This window comes from Sphaerodactylus townsendi, linkage group LG03 (genome assembly GCF_021028975.2).
Source record: "Sphaerodactylus townsendi isolate TG3544 linkage group LG03, MPM_Stown_v2.3, whole genome shotgun sequence".
Lineage (NCBI taxonomy): Eukaryota > Metazoa > Chordata > Lepidosauria > Squamata > Sphaerodactylidae > Sphaerodactylus > Sphaerodactylus townsendi.
The window spans coordinates 107,905,088-107,928,064 of record NC_059427.1 but is presented as its reverse complement, the minus strand read 5'-3'; the positions used below and the strand labels follow the sequence as shown (position 1 = coordinate 107,928,064).

The 22,977-nt window shown below is 43.0% G+C and overlaps 2 protein-coding genes across 6 annotated transcripts; one reads left to right on the top strand and one right to left on the bottom strand.

Moving 5' to 3' along the window:
* Window positions 1-1,607: 1,607 nt before the first annotated feature.
* Window positions 1,608-13,779, bottom strand: PRDX2 (peroxiredoxin 2). Of its 3 annotated transcripts, XM_048488506.1 has the most exons (7): window positions 13,370-13,459; window positions 11,291-11,359; window positions 7,549-7,654; window positions 6,316-6,469; window positions 5,184-5,306; window positions 4,417-4,547; window positions 1,608-1,911 (listed from the first exon to the last, which is right to left on the bottom strand). In XM_048488506.1, the coding sequence occupies exons 3-7, from the start codon at window positions 7,649-7,651 to the stop codon at window positions 1,826-1,828; spliced, it is 597 nt and encodes a 198-aa protein (XP_048344463.1). In that variant the 5' UTR covers window positions 7,652-7,654; window positions 11,291-11,359; window positions 13,370-13,459; the 3' UTR covers window positions 1,608-1,825. The 3 variants fall into 3 exon arrangements, with proteins under 3 accessions (XP_048344463.1, XP_048344460.1, XP_048344461.1); XM_048488503.1 differs by lacking the exons at window positions 11,291-11,359; window positions 13,370-13,459 and adding an exon at window positions 13,637-13,779; XM_048488504.1 differs by lacking the exon at window positions 11,291-11,359 and having other exon boundaries at window positions 13,370-13,527.
* Window positions 13,780-13,918: 139 nt separating this feature from the next.
* On the top strand, window positions 13,919-20,887 carry RNASEH2A (ribonuclease H2 subunit A). Of its 3 annotated transcripts, none has more exons than XM_048488500.1 (8): window positions 13,941-14,511; window positions 15,930-16,001; window positions 16,179-16,305; window positions 17,395-17,482; window positions 17,569-17,706; window positions 18,002-18,089; window positions 18,762-18,885; window positions 20,114-20,887. In XM_048488500.1, the coding sequence occupies exons 1-8, from the start codon at window positions 14,385-14,387 to the stop codon at window positions 20,250-20,252; spliced, it is 903 nt and encodes a 300-aa protein (XP_048344457.1). In that variant the 5' UTR covers window positions 13,941-14,384; the 3' UTR covers window positions 20,253-20,887. The 3 variants fall into 3 exon arrangements, with proteins under 3 accessions (XP_048344459.1, XP_048344457.1, XP_048344458.1); XM_048488501.1 differs by having other exon boundaries at window positions 14,367-14,489; XM_048488502.1 differs by lacking the exon at window positions 18,002-18,089 and having other exon boundaries at window positions 13,919-14,511.
* Window positions 20,888-22,977: the final 2,090 nt, after the last annotated feature.

Here is a 22,977-nt window from a genome sequence, read left to right as displayed (position 1 = left end):
GATCCTCCTTGATCTGAGATTGCAAATACCTTAGCACATAGATGTCAAACTCGCGGCCCTCCAGATGTTATGGACTACAGTTCCCATCATGATAGGAACTGTAGTCCTTAACATCTGGAGGGCCGTGAGTTTGACACCTGTGCCTTAGCAGACCAGGTGCTCGGGAGCAGCAGCAGCAGCAGGCCATTGCTTTCACATCCTGCATGTGCGCTCCCAAAGCATCTGGTGGGCCACTGCAAGTAGGAGAGTGCTGGACTAGATGCACTTTGGTCTGATCCAGCAGGCTCTTTCTTATGTTCTAAAGTATAGTGTAATGGGATATTCAAGCTTTTAAGATGAAACAGACCCTTATTTTTAAAATTAAAATAGTTATATTGATCTTCACTATGCTGAATTAACGTTAAAATATTATGATTCCCACTATTATGATCTGCAGTTATTCCCACACTTTCATCATTTAAAAAAAAAAATCTGGCTGTGGGTTTGACCCCAAGTGACTCAGTTTAGCACTAACCTGCCACTTTCCACTAGCACAGGATGTATCAAGCATGGTTCCAAAGACGACGCTTTTCAGCAGCGGCCAGCCTCCACTGTAGAGGGGGAGGGGTGCAATATAAATCTAAAATCTACATAAATACAGCTATAGTATCCCCTAGTGGCAAAATATGGGTACTTTTCTAACAAGTGGGAGAAGGGCAGTATAAGGAAGCAGATGCTCCTCCATGAGGTAGCTAGACAATTCTAAACCTAGCAGTGATCAAAAATGTTTCTTTCTTGAAGTATGACCACTAGTGTAAAAACATGGTAAGACTGAACAGCAACTGATTTGTACCTTTTTGCACAAAAGGACTGCTGAGATAGAGCTGGCTAACAAGCATGTTTCCTGGATGGGAGATCAATCAAATGCATGTAGCTTTCTGTGCAGGAAATCCAAAGAGGTAAGTTCAGATCCAAGCATGTTCAATATCTGGCAGGCAGTAGTGTATGTTTGGCTTTGTACAAGGGAGTATGTGACAAACTTAACTATAGTCAAGAAGCTAAGGACATGGTATTAGCTTTGCTTTCACATTAACCAAAACCTCTTTCTCCTTGTTCGTTTTACTTGAGGGAAGCCAAAATTATGTGCAAATAGCACTGAGCATCACCAAAGAAAAGGGACAACCTCTGAATGTTGGGTGAACCAGAACTTCAATGGTGCTATGCAGTGAGCTGACAGACTTCCTGCAGGAAAGCATTCCTGCTTCAGGCACCATTTCCCTTTTCAGTAAGCAGAACCACCACTCGCCCTCTCTTCAAATCTGCCTCAGAAGCAAGTGCTGGAAGATGATTACAAAACATCCCTCCATGTCTCTTATTTCCTCAATGCCAACGGCAAAGTTCAACAAAACTTCATGCACCACTTAATGTCTTATACCAGGTTTCCCTGTGAAATGTACAAGAAATGTTAACTCTGGAGAATCTTACAGTTCTACTAGCATTCATCACACAAACAGCACCAACCACTGGATCATGCAGGCACAAAAGTTAAACCCAGGGCTATCCTGTACCTCAAGGTGAGCCAAACATTTAGTTAGCAGTAGAAGGGTCCAGCAGCAACACCACAAAGCTTATTTTGATCAATGTCTTTATTGGAGGCATGAACATCGAATTCTCTATACAGACTTACATTCAAGCTAGTTCTATGAACTACTCATGGGAAACTTTTGTAGCTCAACACCCCAGCATGAACTCTTCTAGAAGCTGGAGTGGAAGATTCAGTATCCAATACCCTTTCACATTTGAACAGATTCTCTCAGTAGCTCTGTGGACACGCAACACAAGAGGCCTATTGCTGCTTGGCAAAGTATTCCTTGCTGTCCTTCACAGTGGGCTTGATGGTGTCACCACCAGGTTGCCAGCCAGCTGGACACACTGTAAAAAAAGCAAAGGGGAAATGTTAAAGCAAGTGCTGCTTTTTGCACAGGCAAGTAGGGAACACCTGGAAAATGTTTCAGGAAAAAAGAAATGCTAGAATGCAGTTTTGAAATAAAATGTTATAGGAAAAAAATTAAAAATACATTTTTAAAACAGAAGCTGTGCAGAGTTCCAACGTTTACATTTCAGCCTTACAATGTTTCATTTATGTTGTGCAGAATTGACCTATGATGGAGAAGCTGTCATAAAGTCAGTGAATTTATGTTGAGTGAAGTCTGCAAAGTATTTGTTGTCTCAGTCCTATTTTACCTTATGTTGTAAATATTTTGCTTGAAACCTTGAAGTTACCTATCAGTTTTTGTTTGAAGAAACATTGAAATCCCACCCTATTTTGTAGAAGGCTTTCATGGCTGGATTCAACTGGTTGTTGTGGGTTTTCCGGACTGTGTGGCCGTGGTCTGGTAGATCTTGTTCCTAATGTTTTGCCTGCATCTGTGGCCGGCATCTTCAGAGGTGTATCACAGAGAGAAGTGTGTAACACACTGGACCCAGTGTGTAACACACTTCTCTCGGTGATACACCTCCGAAGATGCCGGCCACAGATGCAGGCAAAATGTTAGGAACAAAATCTACCAGACCACGGCCACACAGCCCGGAAAGCCCACAACAACCTCCCTATTTTCCTTAGGACCATATAAGTAACCACTTTGCCTTATAAGCTCATACATACTACTATACGGAGATAAAGTTTTTAAAAAAGTATTCCTGGTGGCAGCTACCATCTGGGGAAGAATTAAGGGAACAAATATTAATTGGCACTTATTATATATTTATTTATTTTTAAAAGAGCAGGCACTGCTTTTGGTGCTGCGTGTGGAAGGGTCATTATGTTTGGTGGCAGCTACAGGATTGAACATTGTGAGGAGAGAAACCTATTTAGGCCATTGGACCTACAGTTTTAGAAAGTAAAGGCAAAGCTACACTGAGATTAACTGGGAGAAACAAATCACCACGAGCAGACGGCCTATCAATAGAGCTATTCCAAGGTGCAGAAACTGAATCAATTAAAATCTTGACAAGAACATGCAAACAAATATGGAAAACAAAACAATGGCCCACAGACTGGAAAGGGCCAATTTACATTCCAATTCCCCGCAAAAGTAGACATCAAAGATTGCAACTGTAAGACCACTGCATTAATTTCTCACATGAGTGAAGTGATACTCACATTCTTACAATGGGAAATGTCTGATGTTCAAGCTGGATTCAGAAAAGGAAGACGCAATAGAGCTCATAATGCAAATTTATGCTGGTTATCAGAGCATATGAGAGAATTTCAGAAGAAAATTGGCTTTTGTGTCATAGATTACAGCATTGCTTTTGACTGTTTGGATCATGGAAAGCTATGGCTGTTTTTAAAGGAAATTGGTGTGCTACTATGCAACCCATACTCTGGACAAAAGGCTACTATTAAGACAGAATATGGAGAAAGAGAATGGAAGCAACTTGATGGCACTTCACACATACGAACACGTACTTAACTGAATAAGAATCGATGCATGTTGTGTATCCACAGATTAGTAGACATTTCATAGGAGCCACTTGGCTTTTTCACTTCCCTACCAGTCTCTGGCAAGCCATACTGTTACGTGCCAAAGGGTTTTCTGGCAGCAATCTCTGCTGAACATTTATATCCCACTCTTCTTCAAAGAGTTCAGGGTGAAATACACAGCTCTCCATTCTTGGTTTTAACCTCATAGCCACCCTGTGAGGTAGACTGTGCTGAGAGAATGAGTGGTTTAAGGTCACATGGTAAAATCTATTGATAAAGAGAAGGATTTGAGCCTCAAGCCTCCCAGATTCTAATCTGATCCTAAAATCTACAGTACAGTAGCCAAGTTGACCAATGCCATTCACTATTCATTACTAGTTTGGCTAACAGACAAGATTAATTGACTGGGGGTGGGGGGAGGCACTGATTGGGCAAAGCAAGGCCAAACTTTATGGAGGTAGGGAAGCTAAGATAAAAAAGGGGGGGACATGAAATGGGGGAAGAGACAGGCTCAAAGAAATGACAGGGAAGTCAGGAGGTAATTGAAGAGAAGACACCTTTAACAAAGCCTCATAGTACCAAAGGGCAGGACAAGCTATATGTTACTGCTGAAGAATGGGGATGAAATGTACAGAGAGCAAGAATACTGGCTAAGAGATTAAGAGATAATACACAGAAATACATGGGTGACCGCAACAACAGCAGGAAGAATCAGATTGGCATAAGAATTCCCCAAGGTCTGTGAGACGCAGATTTTGCACCAGGCTCCATTTCCCCTAGTTACGCCTCTGGGTTGACTAGAAGCTCCTATACCTTGAAGAGCTAATAGAAGGGGCAATCCTGAAGGAAAATACACATCTGAATGAGCCACTAATACAAGACAAGAGATTACAGAGCCCATTTCCCTACCCCAAGTTATCTCAAGTCTGTTGAAAGGTCTTGTCCCTTACCTTCGCCATGCTGGTCTGTAAATTGGAAGGCCTGCACCAGGCGCAATGTCTCATCTACTGAGCGTCCCACAGGAAGATCATTTACTGTGATCTGCCGCACAATGCCTTTGTCATCAATAATGAAGAGACCCCTGGAGTAAAAAGGGAAATACGCATAATTAATTCAAACCTCTTACAAGGGGCCAAGACCACAGCAAACGAGGGGGAACAATTCACAGCACTGAATCTTAGAGTCTATCTCTGGCCTCTTCACTGCCTTGAGTGGATCCTTTAGCTGGCATCATGGGCAAATTTAGACTGTGGAAGTTTTGAACATTGGAAGGTATGAATATTGCAAATTAAAGGGGAAGGACTGGGCAAGGATAAAGGGAGAGGCAAAGTCAAGTAGTTTCTCAGAGAGAAGACCAACTGCTTCTTGAATACCCCAAAACTATATGAATTAAGGACAAGATTCCACACCAACTGAACTCTGAATATATTCTATTGCCCATGATACCACTGTTTGGATTGGCTGAGATCGGCAAGATTGGCCATGCTGGTTAAAAAAAAAACCTAAGTTAGGCATAAAGCAGCTCTGGACAAATAAACCCTTACAAGCTGCAAGCAGACTGTGAGATTTGTAGAACTGCATATAGGTTCTAAGCAAAGATTTTGAATCAGCCAGCATGCTACTTTGCTACTGAAAAGTAAAGAGGTTCACACCCATCAAAGCACTATTGGCCACAACTTAATTAATTCATTAGAACTAGATCTTAAGACCTTCTTACCTGTATGCAATGCCATCATCCTCTTTGAGCACTCCATAGTCCTTGGCGATACTGTGGTTGATGTCAGCCACAAGCGGGATACCTGTGGGACCCAAGCCCCCCTCCTTCCTTGGGGTACTGATCCTATTAAAAAAAATCACCATTTAGCATCTATAAAGGTGTGTTTCTATTTCCATCCGTAGAAACCATCTCATTTAGTTCCCACTAAATATGCAAACCACAGATCTGATTCAGCCACATTTTTTAATTAGAAATAGTTTAATCAATAATTTTGCATCTTCCTCTTTGCTTATATTAAATAGACATCCAGACTGAAGCACAGCTGGCACGGGTGCCAGGCAGTCTTCCCTCACTAGAAAATTTTACCTAAGGCACACAAATGGATGTCTCCTTGATCCATTACAACTTGTTTCTTTACCACAAGGAGGAAAAGGTTTGTCCTCCATGCTTGTTTAGTCACAACGTTAGTTAGGCACCAACTGCTCTGCCTGTGACAAACAAGATAGTTGATCAAGCTCTAACAGGCAGGCTTTGCTAGATAAGACTGGTGGAGGACCTCCACACCCTTCTACCCCCCGATTCCTGTCTTGTTGCCTCCCAGCGTTAAATCTATGGACACCACTAGTGAATGAGGCAGCAACTCCAGTCCTCTATCCAAGCAGAGCCTAAACTTTATTTGCTGTACATGCAGCTTTTAGCCATTGGTTATTCATGCTCACCAAGTCAGGGCTTTCTTACACACATGAAGAAAAACACATGAAGAGAAGGTTGGGGAGGTTGTTACATGGAAAGAAAAAGGAGAGTCTAGTAGCAAGGCTGCTCAGAAAAGATGCTCCTTCCCTATTCTGCGTCACATAAGATATCCCTCCAATGGTCTAAGAGTCTGAAATCCAGCTCTAGAGCATAAGATGCCTTCTTGTTTATGGATATGCATGGCCAGAGGCCATATCAAAACCAGTACTTTAAAGGCAGCTAGAAATCTTCTTGAGACTACTAGACCAAATAACCATCCTCTTCAAGATGTGCCAGTGCTTGCAGTTTGCTCCTAACCCTCATTTTCTTAACCAGCGTTTGTCATCAGCCTCCAGCATGATGGACACAAATACCAATATTTCAATGCTAGGAGTCTTACCAAGCCAGATGGGTGAAGTGGGAGTCGACAGAGGCAGCAACAACTTCACAGTTGATCTTGCGGAACTCTTCAACTCGATCGCTGAAGGTTGTGATCTCCGTGGGACAGACAAAGGTGAAATCCAGGGGGTAGAAGAAGAAAACCAAATATTTGCCTAAGTGAAGAAAGTACATTAATCAAAAAAAGTCCCAAGTTCTTTGATCCAGAAGCCAAATCTGCTTAGCATCTCTGAGGTATTTATGTAGAAAGCTATTCTACATGCAAAATATTCAAAAGTACCCTGACTATACCAAATCCACAGCCTCGCCTGCACCTCATCAGAACAGAACATACACATTAGACACAATGTAAACCATGGAAATTGGAGACAAGAGATTTCTGGTTGACATTGGGAATACTCCTGGTGCTCAAAAGTTAGAAACCCGATATGATAAGGGTCACAGGAAAGCTCTTAGTTGCCTGAGACTACAGATGTAGGATTTTCAGAATATTGAAGCTACAACAGACTGTTCTGGCTTTTCCAGGCTGTATGACCATGCTCTGGTAGTTTTAGCTCTGAACTTTTTGTCAGCATCTGTGTCTGTTACCTTCAATGGCATGTCACAATAAGATGCATTTCTCTCTGTCACAGAGAAATATATCTTACCATGACACGCCTCTGAAGATGCCAGCTACAGATGAAGGCAAAACATTAGAAGGTAAAACTACCAGAGCATGGCCAGACAGCATGGAAACCCCATAACAGCCAGCTGATTAAGGTTATGAAAGTATTCAACAATACAATATGTGAAATACTTCCCTATAAAACCTACATGTGTTTTGCTGTTTTAACATAAAATGGATCATTTATAATTTAATAACCATTTAGAATTGCTATTAATTGGTATATTTATAAAATTTAAGAGAATACCATGGAAGCTGCTACTATAAATTACATGTTGATGTACCGTACTTTGGAACGTTTCACTCATTCCCAAACAAAATTACATTCATAGGTCGTCGTGCCCCCAATCCCTTTCTCCAAATCTTCCAATTTGTCCATCAGAAAAAATGGGGAAAAGTCATGGGGTGGGGGCTTTTTTCTGCAGGGCCTTCATATCCCTACCTCAGATTCTAGTCCTTCTCTGACAGAGACCAGGGCAACCACTAAATTGATATCCTGTCTTTCTACCTTACAATACTGAAGTAACAAAGAACATGCTGTTAGACAATAAAAACAGAGGGGCGTTTTACCTTTGTAGTCTGACAACTTTAGTTCCTTGAAGGCTCCATTCACCACAGCTGTGGCAGTGAAATCTGGAGCTGGCTTCCCAATGTGAGCATTACCAGAAGACATTTTCTGAAATAGCAAACAGTACAATGTCTAGCAGATCTACTACAGCCAAGAAGCAAAGAACTCCATAGAAATAACACCACATATAAATATAGAATTCTTGAAATACAATGGAACAGATTCTGAAACTTATTCCTGACTTTATGGATTTATCACCCCCCAGAATCTATATACATTTCAAAAGCAGAAATAGTAAGAATAGCATACATGTATACATGAATACAGAATACCTCTTTATTTATAAATCATGAATAAAGGACCAAACACTTTTTGACAACTGTTTTTCTCAGTTGTCACACAGCTACTAGAACCAGCATGGTACAATGATCTGAGACTCAAATTCAAGCCCCTTCCCCCCCATGAAGTTCACGAGGTGACCATGGGTGAATCACGCTCTCTGAACTAAATTTACTTACAGATTTGTTATGAGGATAAAATGGAGGAGGGGGAAAATAATGGATGCCAAGTCAAATTCCTTGGAAGAAAGGCAAGATAAAAAATAAACTAAGTATATTAACCACTGAACTAGCGTTATAGATTATGATAAAAAGGCATTTCTTAAAACAGTGCTAGAAAACAACAGGACTCGTTCTAAAATAGTGGCTAGTATGCAATAAAATACTTTTGGAACTCTCATTAAGCAAATGCCAGAGACTGAAATATCAAATTTGGTTTGACGAACAGGCATTAAAATATGCTAATAATAAATTCTATTTTACTTCAATGGCTATCAGGCTAACAATCCCCCAGTCCTTGTCTTTTCCTCTGGTCATCTGCTTTCTATAATCATTTTTTCTTTATTGTCTGTACTGTTTGCAAAATAAATTAGGTACTGTACAGGAACTGTGAGAATAGCAACAGGTTGCTACTTATGATGAAACTGGTCACAAAACAGAGGGAATAAAGGCCTTTGTGTTTTCAAATTAGAACTATAGTGAGCAATTTAGTAAAGGAAAGTGAAACATTCTTGAATTCCAAGTGGTAGTCAGTCATCTAGAACCACTACTAAAATATATTAATTGTTATCAATTTTAGATGGTCTATTAAAATAAACAAGAAAGTAGGAAGATCCAGTGGGTCCAACTGAAACAGAATGGCTTGGAGACTTGAGGTTGTACAGTTCCATAGTTTCCATAGGGTTGTCCCCTCCGCCACAGCGTTTTAGTTTTCGAACAAGCCTTCATATATAGAACTCCTTTGGACTTATCAACATATTTGTTTTATGTTTTCTGGACATATTCTAAAGTTCAGGTTTTTTAAACAAAAAGCTGTTAGATCTAGAAGTAAAATTCAATGTTTCCTAACCTACAGTCTGATAAAATCATTATCTAAAGAGAAGATATTGTAAGTTTGATTATGGAGTTACTGCTAAATTGGCTGCAGCTGCCTATCCAATTTCACAGAATCAAAGAGTTGGAAGAGATCACGAGGGCCATCAAGTCCAATTCCCTGCCATGGAGGAATAAACAATTATGTCTTCCTTTTGTCACATTAAGGATTCTGATTATCTGAGCCTACAGCTTTTCATGAACACCAGCCTAAACTAGAAGCAGAAAAAACTGATAAGTGGTTTCTTCTGGAAAAAAAAAAGCAGCCTCCCCTGACCCTGCATAAATCCTCAGTCACATGAGAGTCAGCTAAATAAGCTATGGAGTATAATCTGTTGACTGAAGGCAATCCGTGAGAAGTGATACACCAAACAGCCCTACACTCTCATTTCTAAGCTGAATCATACAGCTTCTGGGTACAAGCAGTCCTAACATCTTTGTTGCTGTTCAGTTTAAATTAGCACTTAATTAACCTTACACAGAAGAACCAGCCTTGAGCAGAAACACAGGCAACCTAGCAAGTTGTTTTGGTGGTAGCCTGCTTTTTCCCAAACACTATTTCAATTAGCCTGAGATTCATAAGCTTGTTTCTCACAGGGAGCATCTTAACAAAAGGTTTAGCACAGGGGTCTGCAACCTGCGGCTCTCTAGATGTTCATGGACTACAATTCTCATCAGCCCCTGCCAGCATGGCCAATTGACCATGGTGGCAGGGGCTGATGGGATTTATAGTCCATGAACATCTGGAGAGCCGCGGGTTGCAGACCTCTGGTTTAGAACAATGATCCTCCACAATTTAAACTTCACTTTCCCATTTCCTTGGGCAGGATTTGGTGTTTCATTATATACACAACCTTTCTCACAACTGTTGCAAACCAAGGTCTGATGCAACTTCTTTCCCATTATCTGATTTTTTAATGGCAACTATAAACAGTTTTACCTGGGTGCTCATTTATCTCAGCTTGTTAAAATTTCACAGAAATAAAGACACATTCATAATCCACTTGAGCTCCCCCCACCTTTTGGCATAAGACACTGAAACCCAGGATTCTTTGAAGAACATTCCTTCATTTATATCACACTTTTCTCCCCAACTGGGATCTATGGCTTACATCATTCCCACTTGTTCCATTTTATCCTCACAGCAACCCTGTGAATTAGGTAAGGCTGAGAACATGTGACTGGTCTGAAGTCACGCAGGAAACTTCCACGGAAAAGTGGAGATGTGCACCTGAGTGTAAACTGGAAGATTAGTGTTGTGACACAGGCAGAACTGAAACAAACTACAGTAAGTTTTGGCCTGAATTTAACCAGGATGCTGCAAGTTATTGCCATACTTGGATTCAGTACATCAGTGATCAACATTGGTGGATACTAGTAATTTAGTAGGTAGCATCTTTCGGTTTTGGCTGTGGGGATAAATGCACAACTTGTTTTCTATAACAAATGCCATTGCAGAGAGAAAGCATTTCTAAAGCATATGAAACCAAATGCAAGTGAAGCCAAATCAAGAAATATTATTAAAAAACCCTCAAACGTAGAGAGTAAGAAATTAATTCTTGTTGCCTTCTACTTTGTGTCAACTCAACACATTCTTACAATGGGAGCCACAGTCAGCAGCCAACCATAAATTAACATTTTTCACGGAGAGATCTATGACACCTTTTATAATGCTCAATGACAAGAAATTGATTGTAATTGTAGGAAAGTATTTCACTCAGTATTGGTAGAATGGGCCCACTACAACATTCGTTTGCTTATCCAATTCATTAATACCAAGACTTTCTCCAAAATGGGGACCAAAACAGCTTACACCATTCTTCTCTCCTCCATTTTATCCTAACAACAACCCTGTAAGATAGGTTCAGCTGAGTGTGAAACTGGTCCAAAATCACACAGCAAGCTTTCATGTCGTGAGCAGGATTTGAACCTGGGTCCCCCACACACTAGTCAGCCACTCTGGCATTCATCACTGGGATGATGGTATTTCATACATTTGTTGCCATCATTCTAGTGACAGAAAGTAATTGCATCAAAAGCAGATATTCTTATGCATGTGTCAACCAGGCCTTAAGTGTGAGGTGGCAAAGTCAAGTCCAGAGATATTAAGAACGGACAGTGCCACTTGAGACCGCTGGTGGTGGTTCCCAACTTGCAACAGTCTTTCATACTAACAATCGCATGCAAATAGAAATCCATTGCCATTGAGAAAGCAGACCAAGCAAAGAAGGGGGTAAAACCTGTTTTTCTCATCTGTGGGGAGTTTATAAATACAGGGAAGCATTCCAACATGTAATCTTTCATGATTTATTACCTCCAGGCTGAAATGGTGCAATTCATTCTGCCATCTCAGGTCTCATTCTCCAACTTGAGCCTAACAGGACTGTTATGGGAAATTTACAATCAATCTCCCTGCTGCTTTAATATTCACACACAGTCATAATACCATGACCCCCATTTGAATCAGGGTTGTGGAACTGGGGCAGCTTTCTCCCCCCTCCCCCTGCTAGATGAGGAGGCATAGTAGCTTCAACAATAACATTGACACCAAGAGATCCAGTCAGATCTTTACACAGAATAGCTTGGTGTACTGCTTCTCATGAAGAAACAAAAAGTAGGGGTTGGATGGAGTCTAGAAGTAGATCTAGGCAGACCCCTGAGATATGCAGCAAGCCACTCAATCACAAGATGAAGAATTTCAGCTGTTCCAAGGGATGATGCTAAATTCAGTTCAATTTTGCTGTTCCTTTCAGTTAATTCAACCAGATTCCACACCATTTTGGTTCCTCGCAACAAATCCCTGCTCCCACTAAATGCATACAATGTAATTTTTCCCCTCCATCAAATCACAACTGACTTATAGAGATCCCTGCTGGACTGTTGTGGGTTTTCTGGGCTGTGTGGCTGTGGTCTGGTGGATCTTGTTCCTAACGTTTCACCTGCATCTGTGGCTGGCATCTTCAGAGGTGTATCACAGAGAGAAGTCAGTTACACACTGTGTCCCTGGAAGTGGAGGTTTCAAGGTAAGATATATTCAGAAGTGGTTTGCAATTGCCTGTCTCTGCCTCATGTTACACAAAATATGGTTTAAAAAAAGTAACTGCCACAATTAAAAATGGGATCTCAGCATTTTAACAGAATCAAGGGAGATGGGCAGCAGGGTGTGTGTAATAATCACCCTTTTCCAATTCCAACCCAAGACCCAAATATTATTAGTAACTAACTTACAATACACCTCCCATTAAAGCTAAGGCATGGCTGCAATTTTAAAACCACGATCCTCCCCTTATTAGCTCATTTCACCATAATATGCTTCATTAGAGAGTCTCTCAGGAAGAGAGGGTATTTTTTTAAAAAGGAAAGGTGTTTAACAGCATAAACAAACATGAATCCTTCAATGAACCAGGGAGGCTGAGTGCTTTCTGGCCTCGGAATGAATCAGGTCAATTGTGTTGCATGCAGAAGGGATAACTCAACACCCACTACTCGCTTAAGCCAGGTCTTTGTGCACCCCATTAGTATAGAGCAAGTGACTTGGAATTCTATCCACCACCACTCTCCCCCCCCCCCCAAAAAAATTAGGCAAATGAAGCTAGAAAGGCTTTTTACAGGCCTCTTGGAGTCGCCTTCACAGGAGAAGACCTTCCCTTGTTCCTTTGTGCAGAACTACATTAGCTGCTACTCACGCAACCGTAAATTAAGTCAAGTTTTTTTTAGTAGGCCCTCTATCCTATTTTCGGGCAATATTACTTTTTTTTTTTTTTGCATGGTACTGTCACGGGCGGGATCCCTGGGTTTGGAATCCCGATTTACAGACCTTGCTTGTCCAGAAGGAAAGCTCAAAGGAAGAAAATGTATGAGATGGAAACGGGTGTGTGTGGGCGGGGGTGAGAGGTAGAGAGAGAAAGAAAGCTAACGACGACGACCCCTGGAGTTGAAGAGCGAGAAGCCAACCTTTGCTTCCCCGCCCCCTCCCCCGGTTATCCGGAGCACAAAGGAGAAGCCTACTACTAACGAGGAGAGCATAATGGTAGGCATTCACGGCGCCTTCCAGACGAGGCGAAAATGGATCACAAGACATCCGCCGAAACGCGCGTGTTCCACCCCTGCCCTGGTGAAAGGCTCGCCCCCTCATTCCCTTTTCGGAGGATTTTACAGACACTTTTGTTTTTTAAAAAAGGCATCACTTCAAAGACCACCGGGCCGCCATCCCTGCACCTCACGCGCCGCCGCCGCGCACTGCAGAAGAGCCGCATCTTCCAAAAGCACCATTCCCGACCAGCGCTCCGAGGCCCACCCTCCGCAGACCTTCCACCACCTGCAAGCCGTGCGTTTTGGGCACTAAACCCGCACAAAGTGGCGAGCGAAATTGCAGCCAGGTCGCCCACCCTACCTCCGGAGTGGTCCGCGTAGGGCCAAGCAGCGGTCCAGTGTGAGGCGATCCCTCTTCAGACAGGAGGCGTGGCGCAGGCAGAATCCGCCGCCGCCGCGCTTTATATGCAGCCGCCTGAGAGTGGGCAGGGCTCGGATGCGCCGGGGCAGCGCGTAAGGCCGGTCGTACTGCTCTGACCGGCAACACGTGTGCGGGCTGCCTCCTCTCGCCCGTGGGCCCCCGAGGGTGGGGAGCAAAGACTTTCAGTTTCAGCTGCAAAATATCTACCTCGACGTACATGCGTCGCCCTGTCGAAAACCGCAAATCGTCTGGCCGCACACAACTACGAACGGGCCTTCATTCAGCCGGGAAAACTTTCGCCATCTCTTTCCCACGCTCGCGCTGACAAAGGCATCTTTGCTGGAGTCCCATGCGTCAGAAGCAAAGATGGCAACCGCACCCCACATTTGTTTCAACCGCATGCACGTGCTGTACCAGACTCCAGAATGAACAATTGAACTACACCCCCCCCCCCCCCCCATTCTGTCTACCACCAGTTTCATGACAGGCAGGGACGGTGCAGGTTCCATGCTGTATCTGCATGCCATGGAGGGGAAATACTCCTGTTTGATTTTAAAGACAGGGGAACTTTGCTAAGGACAACTTCACTTGAAAACACGATTCTTATGTTCACGGTTGGCACGAATAACCACCATTAAACTACATCCTCCGACGCGCTTTATGCTATAGTTATAAACTCATCCGTAGCATCTCCAGTTAAAATGATCCCCAACCGGTAACTATGCTTCCAATGTTCTCTCCCAGTGCTTTTCATAAGTTCGGAATAGAAACAGGACTATTTTATCCTTGACGGAATCTCCAGCAACATTTTTACTCCGATTGGAATGCAAGTGCTCATCAGGGTTCTAACCCTTATCTTAACGTCAAACTACATTTCCCAGAAGGCTGTGCATTCAAGACTCTGCACTTATTTCCTGTTTTAGGTTTCTCCGGCGCTCTCAGGGCGCGCGCGAAGATGGACCTGGACGCCTTCGAGCGGGACAATTCGGTGAACTGTTTGGTGGACTCCACGGTTCCTCCCGCTTGCCGAACTGAGCCCTGCAGCCTCGGCATTGATGAGGCAGGCCGGGGCCCGGTGTTGGGTAGGGGTTTGATTGTACTGACGAGAGGAGAGACGGGCCCTTTTTGGGGTGATCAGTATTCAGTCTGGGTCCCAGAGCAGCAAAAGGAGAAAGCCTCTTGGCGAATCCTTCTTACTTGCGCTTTCTTGTTACGATACAGGATGCTGTATGGATTTCCTTGCGTGGTCTCGGCACGGGTCCTCTTCCTTAAGCTCAGTTCCTAAATCTTTCAAATGAGCGTGGTAATGAAGGAGCATGAGTTAAAAAGAAGTTGCAAAAAAGATTGTAACTGTAATGAATATAATAATTACTCATCCGGTTTTGCACTTAATCTTGCCATCCCAATTTTGTGCAGATGTGCCTGAATTATCCCATTCTTGTGTCTGTGCTGTCTCTTCCTTTGTAGGCCAGGTCAACAGGTTTGCAGAAAAGTGTTCTGTTCCATTAATAGCAGTTTAACGTGTGACAGTAGGCAACTGAAGTTTTTCAAGGGATGGAAATGAATCACTTGGTATATACCACATCCCATTAAGTCTCCATTAAAGAGACTGGGCCTTTTGTTTCTCCAAACCTTGTTGGGAGAGCTGTGTTCCTGAACCTGTTTCTTACATTTTTAGTTAGTTTTCCAGATTAAAAAACAACCCTGAACACACACACAAATAAATTAAGGCCACTTCTTGCAAAGAAAAGTATACCTGTTAGCCAGTAAGCAGAATTATTTAGAATCACTAAATAAATCGTACAAAATACAACACTATGCATATAACTATAATTTTACTTTAAAACAAGGTGGGGATCAAATTCAAGGCATTTGATGTTTCCAATTCCCTAGCAACAGCATCTGTGAGGGGGAAAAATCACCCTACAGTACATCTAACAATACCAGGACTTTTATTATCATGTTAGAAGAATGTTGACTATATTTAGCAAATGTACTAAGACAGTGAGCAAACTTTCATGCATTCTAAAAGAAAAGTTAACTTAATCAGTGTTTCATACCACGCTATCTTGGCCCAGGAGTAAATACAAAGGCTTGTTGTGTTTTTTCCAACAGATTTTTAATCTTGTATTAAAAATAAGGGAGAATATTTTATACATGTTTGTATTTTATGCTTGAAAACCCCCTAATAATGATGGATGTGGATCCAAGGTAATATTCTGTCTTGTTCACTTATCTCTATATCTTGCTGACTCCCATCTCAGATCTGTCAAAGAGGACTTAGTAGAAAGTTCTGTGATCACTGCTGGAGAAGGAGAGCCTTTGGTGAAAGGTTACCTTTGTTCTATGGCTATAATCATCTATGTCAATTGTTTGTACATTGAGAGTGTTTAAGGCACCTAGTGAGTTTAAAGCAAATCTGTTAAATAGACCTGCATTACATGTATTCTGTAGTAGCACAAATTGAGAGCGGCTGTATGGACTTCTTTTTTCTTCCCAGGTCCCATGGTCTATGGAATATGTTTCTGTCCTGTGGCCCGGCAAGGGGATCTAGAGACCCTGAAAGTAGCAGGTAAAGGAGGGGGTGATTGGTAGGGATTGGAACGTAATGACAGCAAAACGTGATGTGGGATCTGAACAGGAGTTACTTTCACTTCCGCTGAAGAAGAGTTTCCACTGAACACAGCCCCGTTTCACCTCTTCAGAGACTTCACCTGTCTGAGTTCCCTTGCTTCTTTCTTCCTTTCAGATTCCAAGACCCTGACAGAGGCTCAGCGGGAGCAGCTCTTTGAGCAACTGAATGCAGCCAAGGATTTTGTAGGGTGGGCCCTGCGTATCCTGTCCCCCAACTTCATCTCAACTAGCATGCAGCAGCGGTGAGCAGGGTGGGGATATAGCAGTCTGGCCATTAGATGGAATAACAAGTCGCAGCATGTAATTGCTTGAAAGTTTCCCTCCCAAGAAACAGAATGCTGGGCCCATTCTGTATCTGCCTGGAAATGAATCTCATGTAGGTCAGATTCCAAAACAGATGTCTGCAATTAGCATGGGCCATGTCATGTTTGTTAGGGAAACCAGGGGAGAAGATTATTGGACTTCATGCTTCCTCTCCCCTTTGGGTCATTTGATGAAACTCTTTGGCTTTCACAGGAAACCATATTGTGTGGTTACATCCAAATCACAGACTTTGGTTTGTTTTCCTCCTTGCAAATTGGAGCTTGGAATACAGGTTGGTAAGGAAGAAAATAAAATACAAATGGCGGTTTCCCATGAAAGTCTTTTGCATTAAGCATTTCATGAAGAGAGCATGAAAGATTGAAGATCCTGCAGACTCGTTCCCCAAATCAGAAAACATGTCACTGTATTGGAGACCATTTTGCTAGCTTAACAGTGCAATCCTATGCAGAGTCATTCCTTTCTAAAATCTGTTGCTGTTAATGGTCTTCAACAGGGATAATTCTACTTTATGTTAATGGTCTTTGACAGGGATAATTTCATTACAGTTATCTGCCTTTTGGGGCCATTGAGAAATAATGCTGATGCTTTGTTCATTGTGGTCAGTCTGTATTTCAGAACATGACAGAGAAGGAAGTTGGAGAGTTGAGGCCTTCCATCACTTTCCGGTGATTATCAGGAAGGCTAGTTGGCTCTTAAGATTGAATATTATTAAGTGCTGTATGTTTGTTGTATGTTTCCCTTCGACCCTTTCCTATCTTTATTCCCCTTCATCCTTTAGACTGGTGCTTTTCGAAGTGTGCCCTCTAAACATTATGTAATTTCCTAGAGTGTTGAATCTGAATTCCTCTTGCTTCACTGTGCAAACTGTAAAGCAAATGCTGATCGTGGTCTGGGAAAAATGGCTTCCAGTTTCTCCTGCATGGGACAACCAAGTCTTGAAAAAAGTTCCACTTCCTTTGCCAGCATCTCTTTTTGATAGTTTAAATCTGAGTTCTTTCTCCTTACAGAGTGAAGTACAACCTGAACGCACTGTCACATGACACAGCCATTGGCCTGATCCAGCATGCATTGGACTCAGGGGTACAGGTTGCAGAGGTGAGTCAGCCCAGCACCTACATGCCTATGGAAAATAGCAAGAATATTCCATCTTCTTAACTTGATATGCTTCCCTCCTCCTTCAGGTCTTTGTGGATACAGTGGGGCCAGCAGAAAAATACCAAGAAAAGCTAAAACGCCAGTTCCCAGGACTGGAGGTCACTGTGAGGGCCAAAGCAGATTCCCTCTTCCCCATTGTCAGTGCAGCCAGCATCTGTGCCAAGGTGGGTGTGCCAGGCTTGGAATCCCTGCATTCTTTGCTCTCTGAGTGCTTGAAGATCTCTAGGGGTGCTCTATCTGACTATGAAAATTCTATTTCTCAGTTATCTGTAACAGCAAAGGCTCCATTCCCCAAAGGCAGAATACTGCTGGTTTAGCAGACACTAGAGGATGGCTATCACCACCATAATTAGCTTTCCATAGGTATCTAGAGGCTAGCCCTGGCGGAAACAGAATGCTGGAGTGAGAAAATTTGATTCCAGAAGATACTTCTTATGTTCAACTTCGCATGTTCTGTAGGTGGCCAGAGACAGAGCTGTAAAAAACTGGAAATTTGTGGAAGAACTGGAAGATGTTGCACTGGATTATGGCTCTGGCTATCCCAATGGTAACTTTCAGCCTTTTGTTTAGCTTTTTTTTTGGGGGGGGGGTGATGACCACAGTGATTCATTTAAATTAACAAACTAAACAGTTTCTTGGTAGTAGCTCCTATGTTGTTTTGTTCTTTTATTTTTGCATTTAAGAGTTACCCGCATACACCCTGCATAACACGAGCCTTTCCTTTACATCCTATCAGCTTCTAATTTTATTTATTTTATTTTATTGTTTGGTTTTGTATACCGCCCTATCCCCGAAGGGCTCTGGTACTTCACTCTGTAAGGAGAAAGAACTTCACTAAACATTCTCTGCTGTTGTCCCTTGATCCTATTAGTATGCATAGCTCTTCTGCCCACTTCTCTGCTCCCACTAAATGTCATGGATTGGCCTTTGACTCCTCCATCTCAGCACAGAACTTCCTTGCCCCTGAAACTTAGGTGAAGGTCAAGGAGGAGGTAAAGTGATGTGTAAGAAATACAAATGGAGCAAATGCAGAAACTTGGGGACAAACTTTGAGATATTCTGACTTGCCATCTACTATCCCCACAGCACTATTTCCTCCCTAGAGATGGCAAAAGAAAACTGAAATTCTTGACTGAGACCGGTTCTTGGCTGCAAGGGGACCCTTGAATGCTAATGTTCTAGGATTCAAGGCCATCTATTTTTTCTTCTCACCTTTCAGATCCCAAGACTAAAGAGTGGCTTACACAAAGTCTGGACCCTGTCTTTGGTTTCCCACAATTTGTACGATTTAGCTGGAGTACCGCTCAGACCATCCTGGAGAACAAAGCTGTGCCTGTTCACTGGTAGGTGGGGAAGACAGGAAGGATGGGACTTTGGAGTAGTGAATGTTCCATTGAGTTGGAGGCTGATTGGACTTTGGAGCTGAGGAGGAAATAGCTGCTTCAGACAGTGGTGTGCGTCACAGCTTCCTTCTGCCTTTCAGAGAGAGTTTTGCAGATGTTCTGTAAGGTAACCATTTGATCTGGGAGGTACTGGGTGAGAAATGTATGGCGCAGTGGTGTCCTCCGTGTGCTTCGCGGTGAGCAGACAGAAAAGCAGGAAAAAAATGGTGGCCAGAAGAGGATTGATTGGAAGTGTTAGGTTCTGTTTAACTGGAGGAGCTGAGAGGGAGAAGAAGGGAGGAAAGATTTAAGATACACAGCAGACTTGCTCACCTGCGAGGCTCTTTTCCTTCAATCAAACCAACATGTTGTAATGGTTAAAACTTCAGCATAGGATCTGGGAGACCCTAATTCGAATCCCTGCTGTACCATGGAAGCTTGTTGGGTGACCTTGGGCTAGTCACAGACACTCAGTCTAACCTCCCTCAAAAAGTGCTTGTGAAGAAAAAATGATGAGAACCATGTAAGCCACTTTAGGTCTTAATTGGGGAGAAAGGTGGAATGTAAATGAAGAAAATCGATAATATATATTTATTGGCTCTGAGTGGGAAGAGCTGTGGTCTCACCATAGTACCAGTCTAATGGGGTGGTCTGCCTTGCTAGGTCCCTCTGTGCCTTGCTTTCTAATCACTAATGATCTGGCATGGGTCAAATCACTAATGATCTGGCATGGGTCAAAGACTGGTTAGCGTCACAGGATATTCCTGACTCTCCTCCCTGGTTCCCAGTGCCCCTGGGAAGGTCGGTGCCTTCCTCCAGGCAGCTCTCCTGCTTGAAGTAGAGAGCTGCCAGCTGCATCACCCACCCCCTTCTTTTCAGACTGATTTGGCAGCCAGGCAGGTGGCTCTAAAAAGAACTTGAAGGGCAGCCATGCTACTCTTCTTGAGTTAGGAGGGAGCAAAAAAACAAGTGTTATCTCCTTAAGGGGAGAAGGACTGGATGCCAAATCACTTTTTGTCCAACTTGGCTGTCAGTGAAGGTCAGTGGCTGAGAGGCAGATGGGAGAGGCTGGAATCCCAGATAAGTTGGTGCTGCTCTCTGCTGGAGCCAAAGTGGGATGTAGCATGATAACAACAGGCGTGTGAGAGATGTCCCTCAATTCCCACCATTGTTTTGCCCTCCTCTACAGGGATGATAGTGAAGACAACCCATCTCAGAAAAGTGCACAGTCTTTGCTGAGCTTCTTTGCCCGGAAAGATGCTCCAGCCAAGCGCCCTCTCCATCGCTTCTTCCATGAACGCAAGCTAGAGACGGTGACTAGCCTCTAAGGGAGAGCAGGCCCTTCCCTTCTTGCTAAAATCTGCTATGCAGATGCAAAGTACTGTTATTTGTGAAGCGTGATGTGTTTGACTTCACAAGAAACTTTTCTGATTAGCTGCTTTTTCTGTTATAACTGCTTTGAGAGACGATTGAGGGTGGCAACTTGAGAGCACGGGCATCATCAACAAGGGGCAGAACCTTATACTGAACATTTGGATTTCTATATTTTTTTACTCAGTTTTAGTGAATAAATTTTTAAATGCATGTTTGCAGCATTAGCTTATGTAAATTGACTAGTGGTGAATAAGAAAATCAGACCAGAAAGAGACTGAGGTGCTTCAGTGTCTGAGATGCCTGTAAATGAAGGAATGCTTTTTAAAAATCAGCTTTGAAAACTCACAGCAATTGCATCAAATTTTGTAAAGCAAACTCCACCCAAGGCTTCTGCTTGAGGGGAGAAAGTTGTTTTCTACTCCAGAAAAGCAGCCACACTGAACCAGAGGGTAGAAAAGGAGATCCTTATGCTTCTGCAGGGGTAGAGTGGCTTCTGGTCTGTGTGGGTGGGTATCTGAGGCAGAAGTACTAGTATCTGTAATGAACATGTAAGTGAAACCACTATCAATAAAGCCGCCTTACATGAGAATGTTCTGTAGTTTTGGTACTGGTTGACACTGTTCTGTGTTTCACCTCTACTTGTAAGCCATTTCTGATGCTTTCAAGAAAAACAAGGGTGGGGAAATTTCCCTAACCATACATCAAGGTCAGAAACATATGTAGTAATTCAGTATACTGGCTAAGAGGAAAGTCCCTGATTTGAGTCTGTCTTCAGTCACAAAGATTTGCCAGGAGGCCTGGAGAAAAAAATGTCCTGTCTCTTTAATAGGGGATTAATGTGTAAATGGAGGCAAATAACATCATCTGCTAAATGACATCCTATTAAGCATCTGTTAAAGGGGCAGGATATTTTTTTTCCAGGCCTTGTATCAACCCTCACAGTCACTAGGTGCTTTAAGTTCTCCATCTGCAGTCTGGAAATAAGTCTTTATCTCAGTAATTCTTTCACCAACTATGTAACATGTGTGACATAATTTGAATAATTGTAAACATTAGAGTTGCTCAGAACAAAGGTAGATATATAAATATTTTGTATAAATAAATATCTACACATGTTAAGCAGGGATACTGGCTGAAGGACTTTTCTTCTCCTCTGTGAACCTTCTCATCTACTTAGATCATTTCCTGAAATCCTTCCTTGATTCTCCTACTTCTGAGGAGACAGGATGAAGACAGGGCTTCTTCTGTTACCATACTTCCCTGGCATAGCGGGGGGAGTGCTTATTCACACGTATCTCTGCCCACATGCCAGCCTAAAGGGGGATGCTGGCGTTGCCCATTCTCTGGCAATAGCCAGGTCTACCTGCAAGGAACTTCCAGGAATTAAAAAAAAATTATTTCTCATGCTCTCGGCTTGCTTGCCATAGCAGCACATTTTCAGATCCACAGCCAAAGAAGAATGTGCTGAATGGATTCTCATTTCCAGCCACAAGAGGACTCCTGATGACATTGCCTTTCCTGATTATCTTAACTCAGATACTCCCTTTGTGCTTACTTAGCTGAAAGACAGAGTGAGATTACTGGGCAACATGAAGTTAAGGTTTAGCCAGGCTACTGATCTAGCCCTGGCTTCAAGCAACTGCACCATAAGAGGGGGTGGGGGTGGGGGTGGGGTGGTTTCCAATCATGTATCTTTTAACTCTGACTCCTTTCATTATTGTTACAGGGCAGTGAAAGGAAGCTGCCTCTTGCAGGAGGGGGTGGCGGTCTACTTATTTTCACCAAGCTGTTGCCCTTAAAGCTTGACTTGCGAGCTCTCTCCCTCTACCTCAGTTCTATCCCCACCTTTTCCTTTCATTACACCCCTTCTTGTATTCTGAGTTTTGCATAAGCTGCAATACTATCCATTCTCTTTTCTGTGATCTCGTTTATTGGGATTGGTGTCACCAACCCTGTTGGCTGAGTTGCTTTTCACTTCCTTCAAGGCCTTCCTCAAGAGCCGCTTCTTTAATAAAACCTTTCTCCAGCCAGCCCAGCCTGACTTTATCTACTTCCCCAGTTTCATCCTCGACTTATCTGTCAAACACAACTGCTACTCCCATCTCTTTGCCTGTTGGGTGAGTGAGGCGCTGGTCTCTTGCTATATCAGTTTTCATCCTTAAGGGAGAGTTGCTTGATCAGTAGCACACAAGTCTGTTGGATACTCTGGCCATTGAATCTTTCACAAGGGATGGTTAGGTTGGCCAGATGGAAGGTGGAGTCTAACAGAACACTGGGTCTTTTGGTTTGGAGAAAACAAGCCAGTGGTCCTTCATGGTCACAGATGTGCAGAGTGTGATCTGCCATACAACATCCCTAGCACTGTAATGCATACAAGCTACCTTCTGAGATTAATGGGTAACATTCTTGTTTCTCTTCTGGCATCTCTTCGCAGAGGCGGAGCAAGGGGGAACTGTGCCCAGGAATGTGTTCGTCCTGTGCCCCTGGAACGCCACTGCCATGTCATAGCCATGTCCCTGCAAGGCGCACACCCAGGGCGTCACGTCCCACCCAGTCCCCTGGGCACTATGCCACTGCTTCCAAGCCGTTCAAATGGGCATGGAGAAAACGGACTGAGGCCTGAAGGTGGTCTCAGCCTTCCTAATGGGTCTGTTTGCAAGAGGATGCAAATTTAGCCAA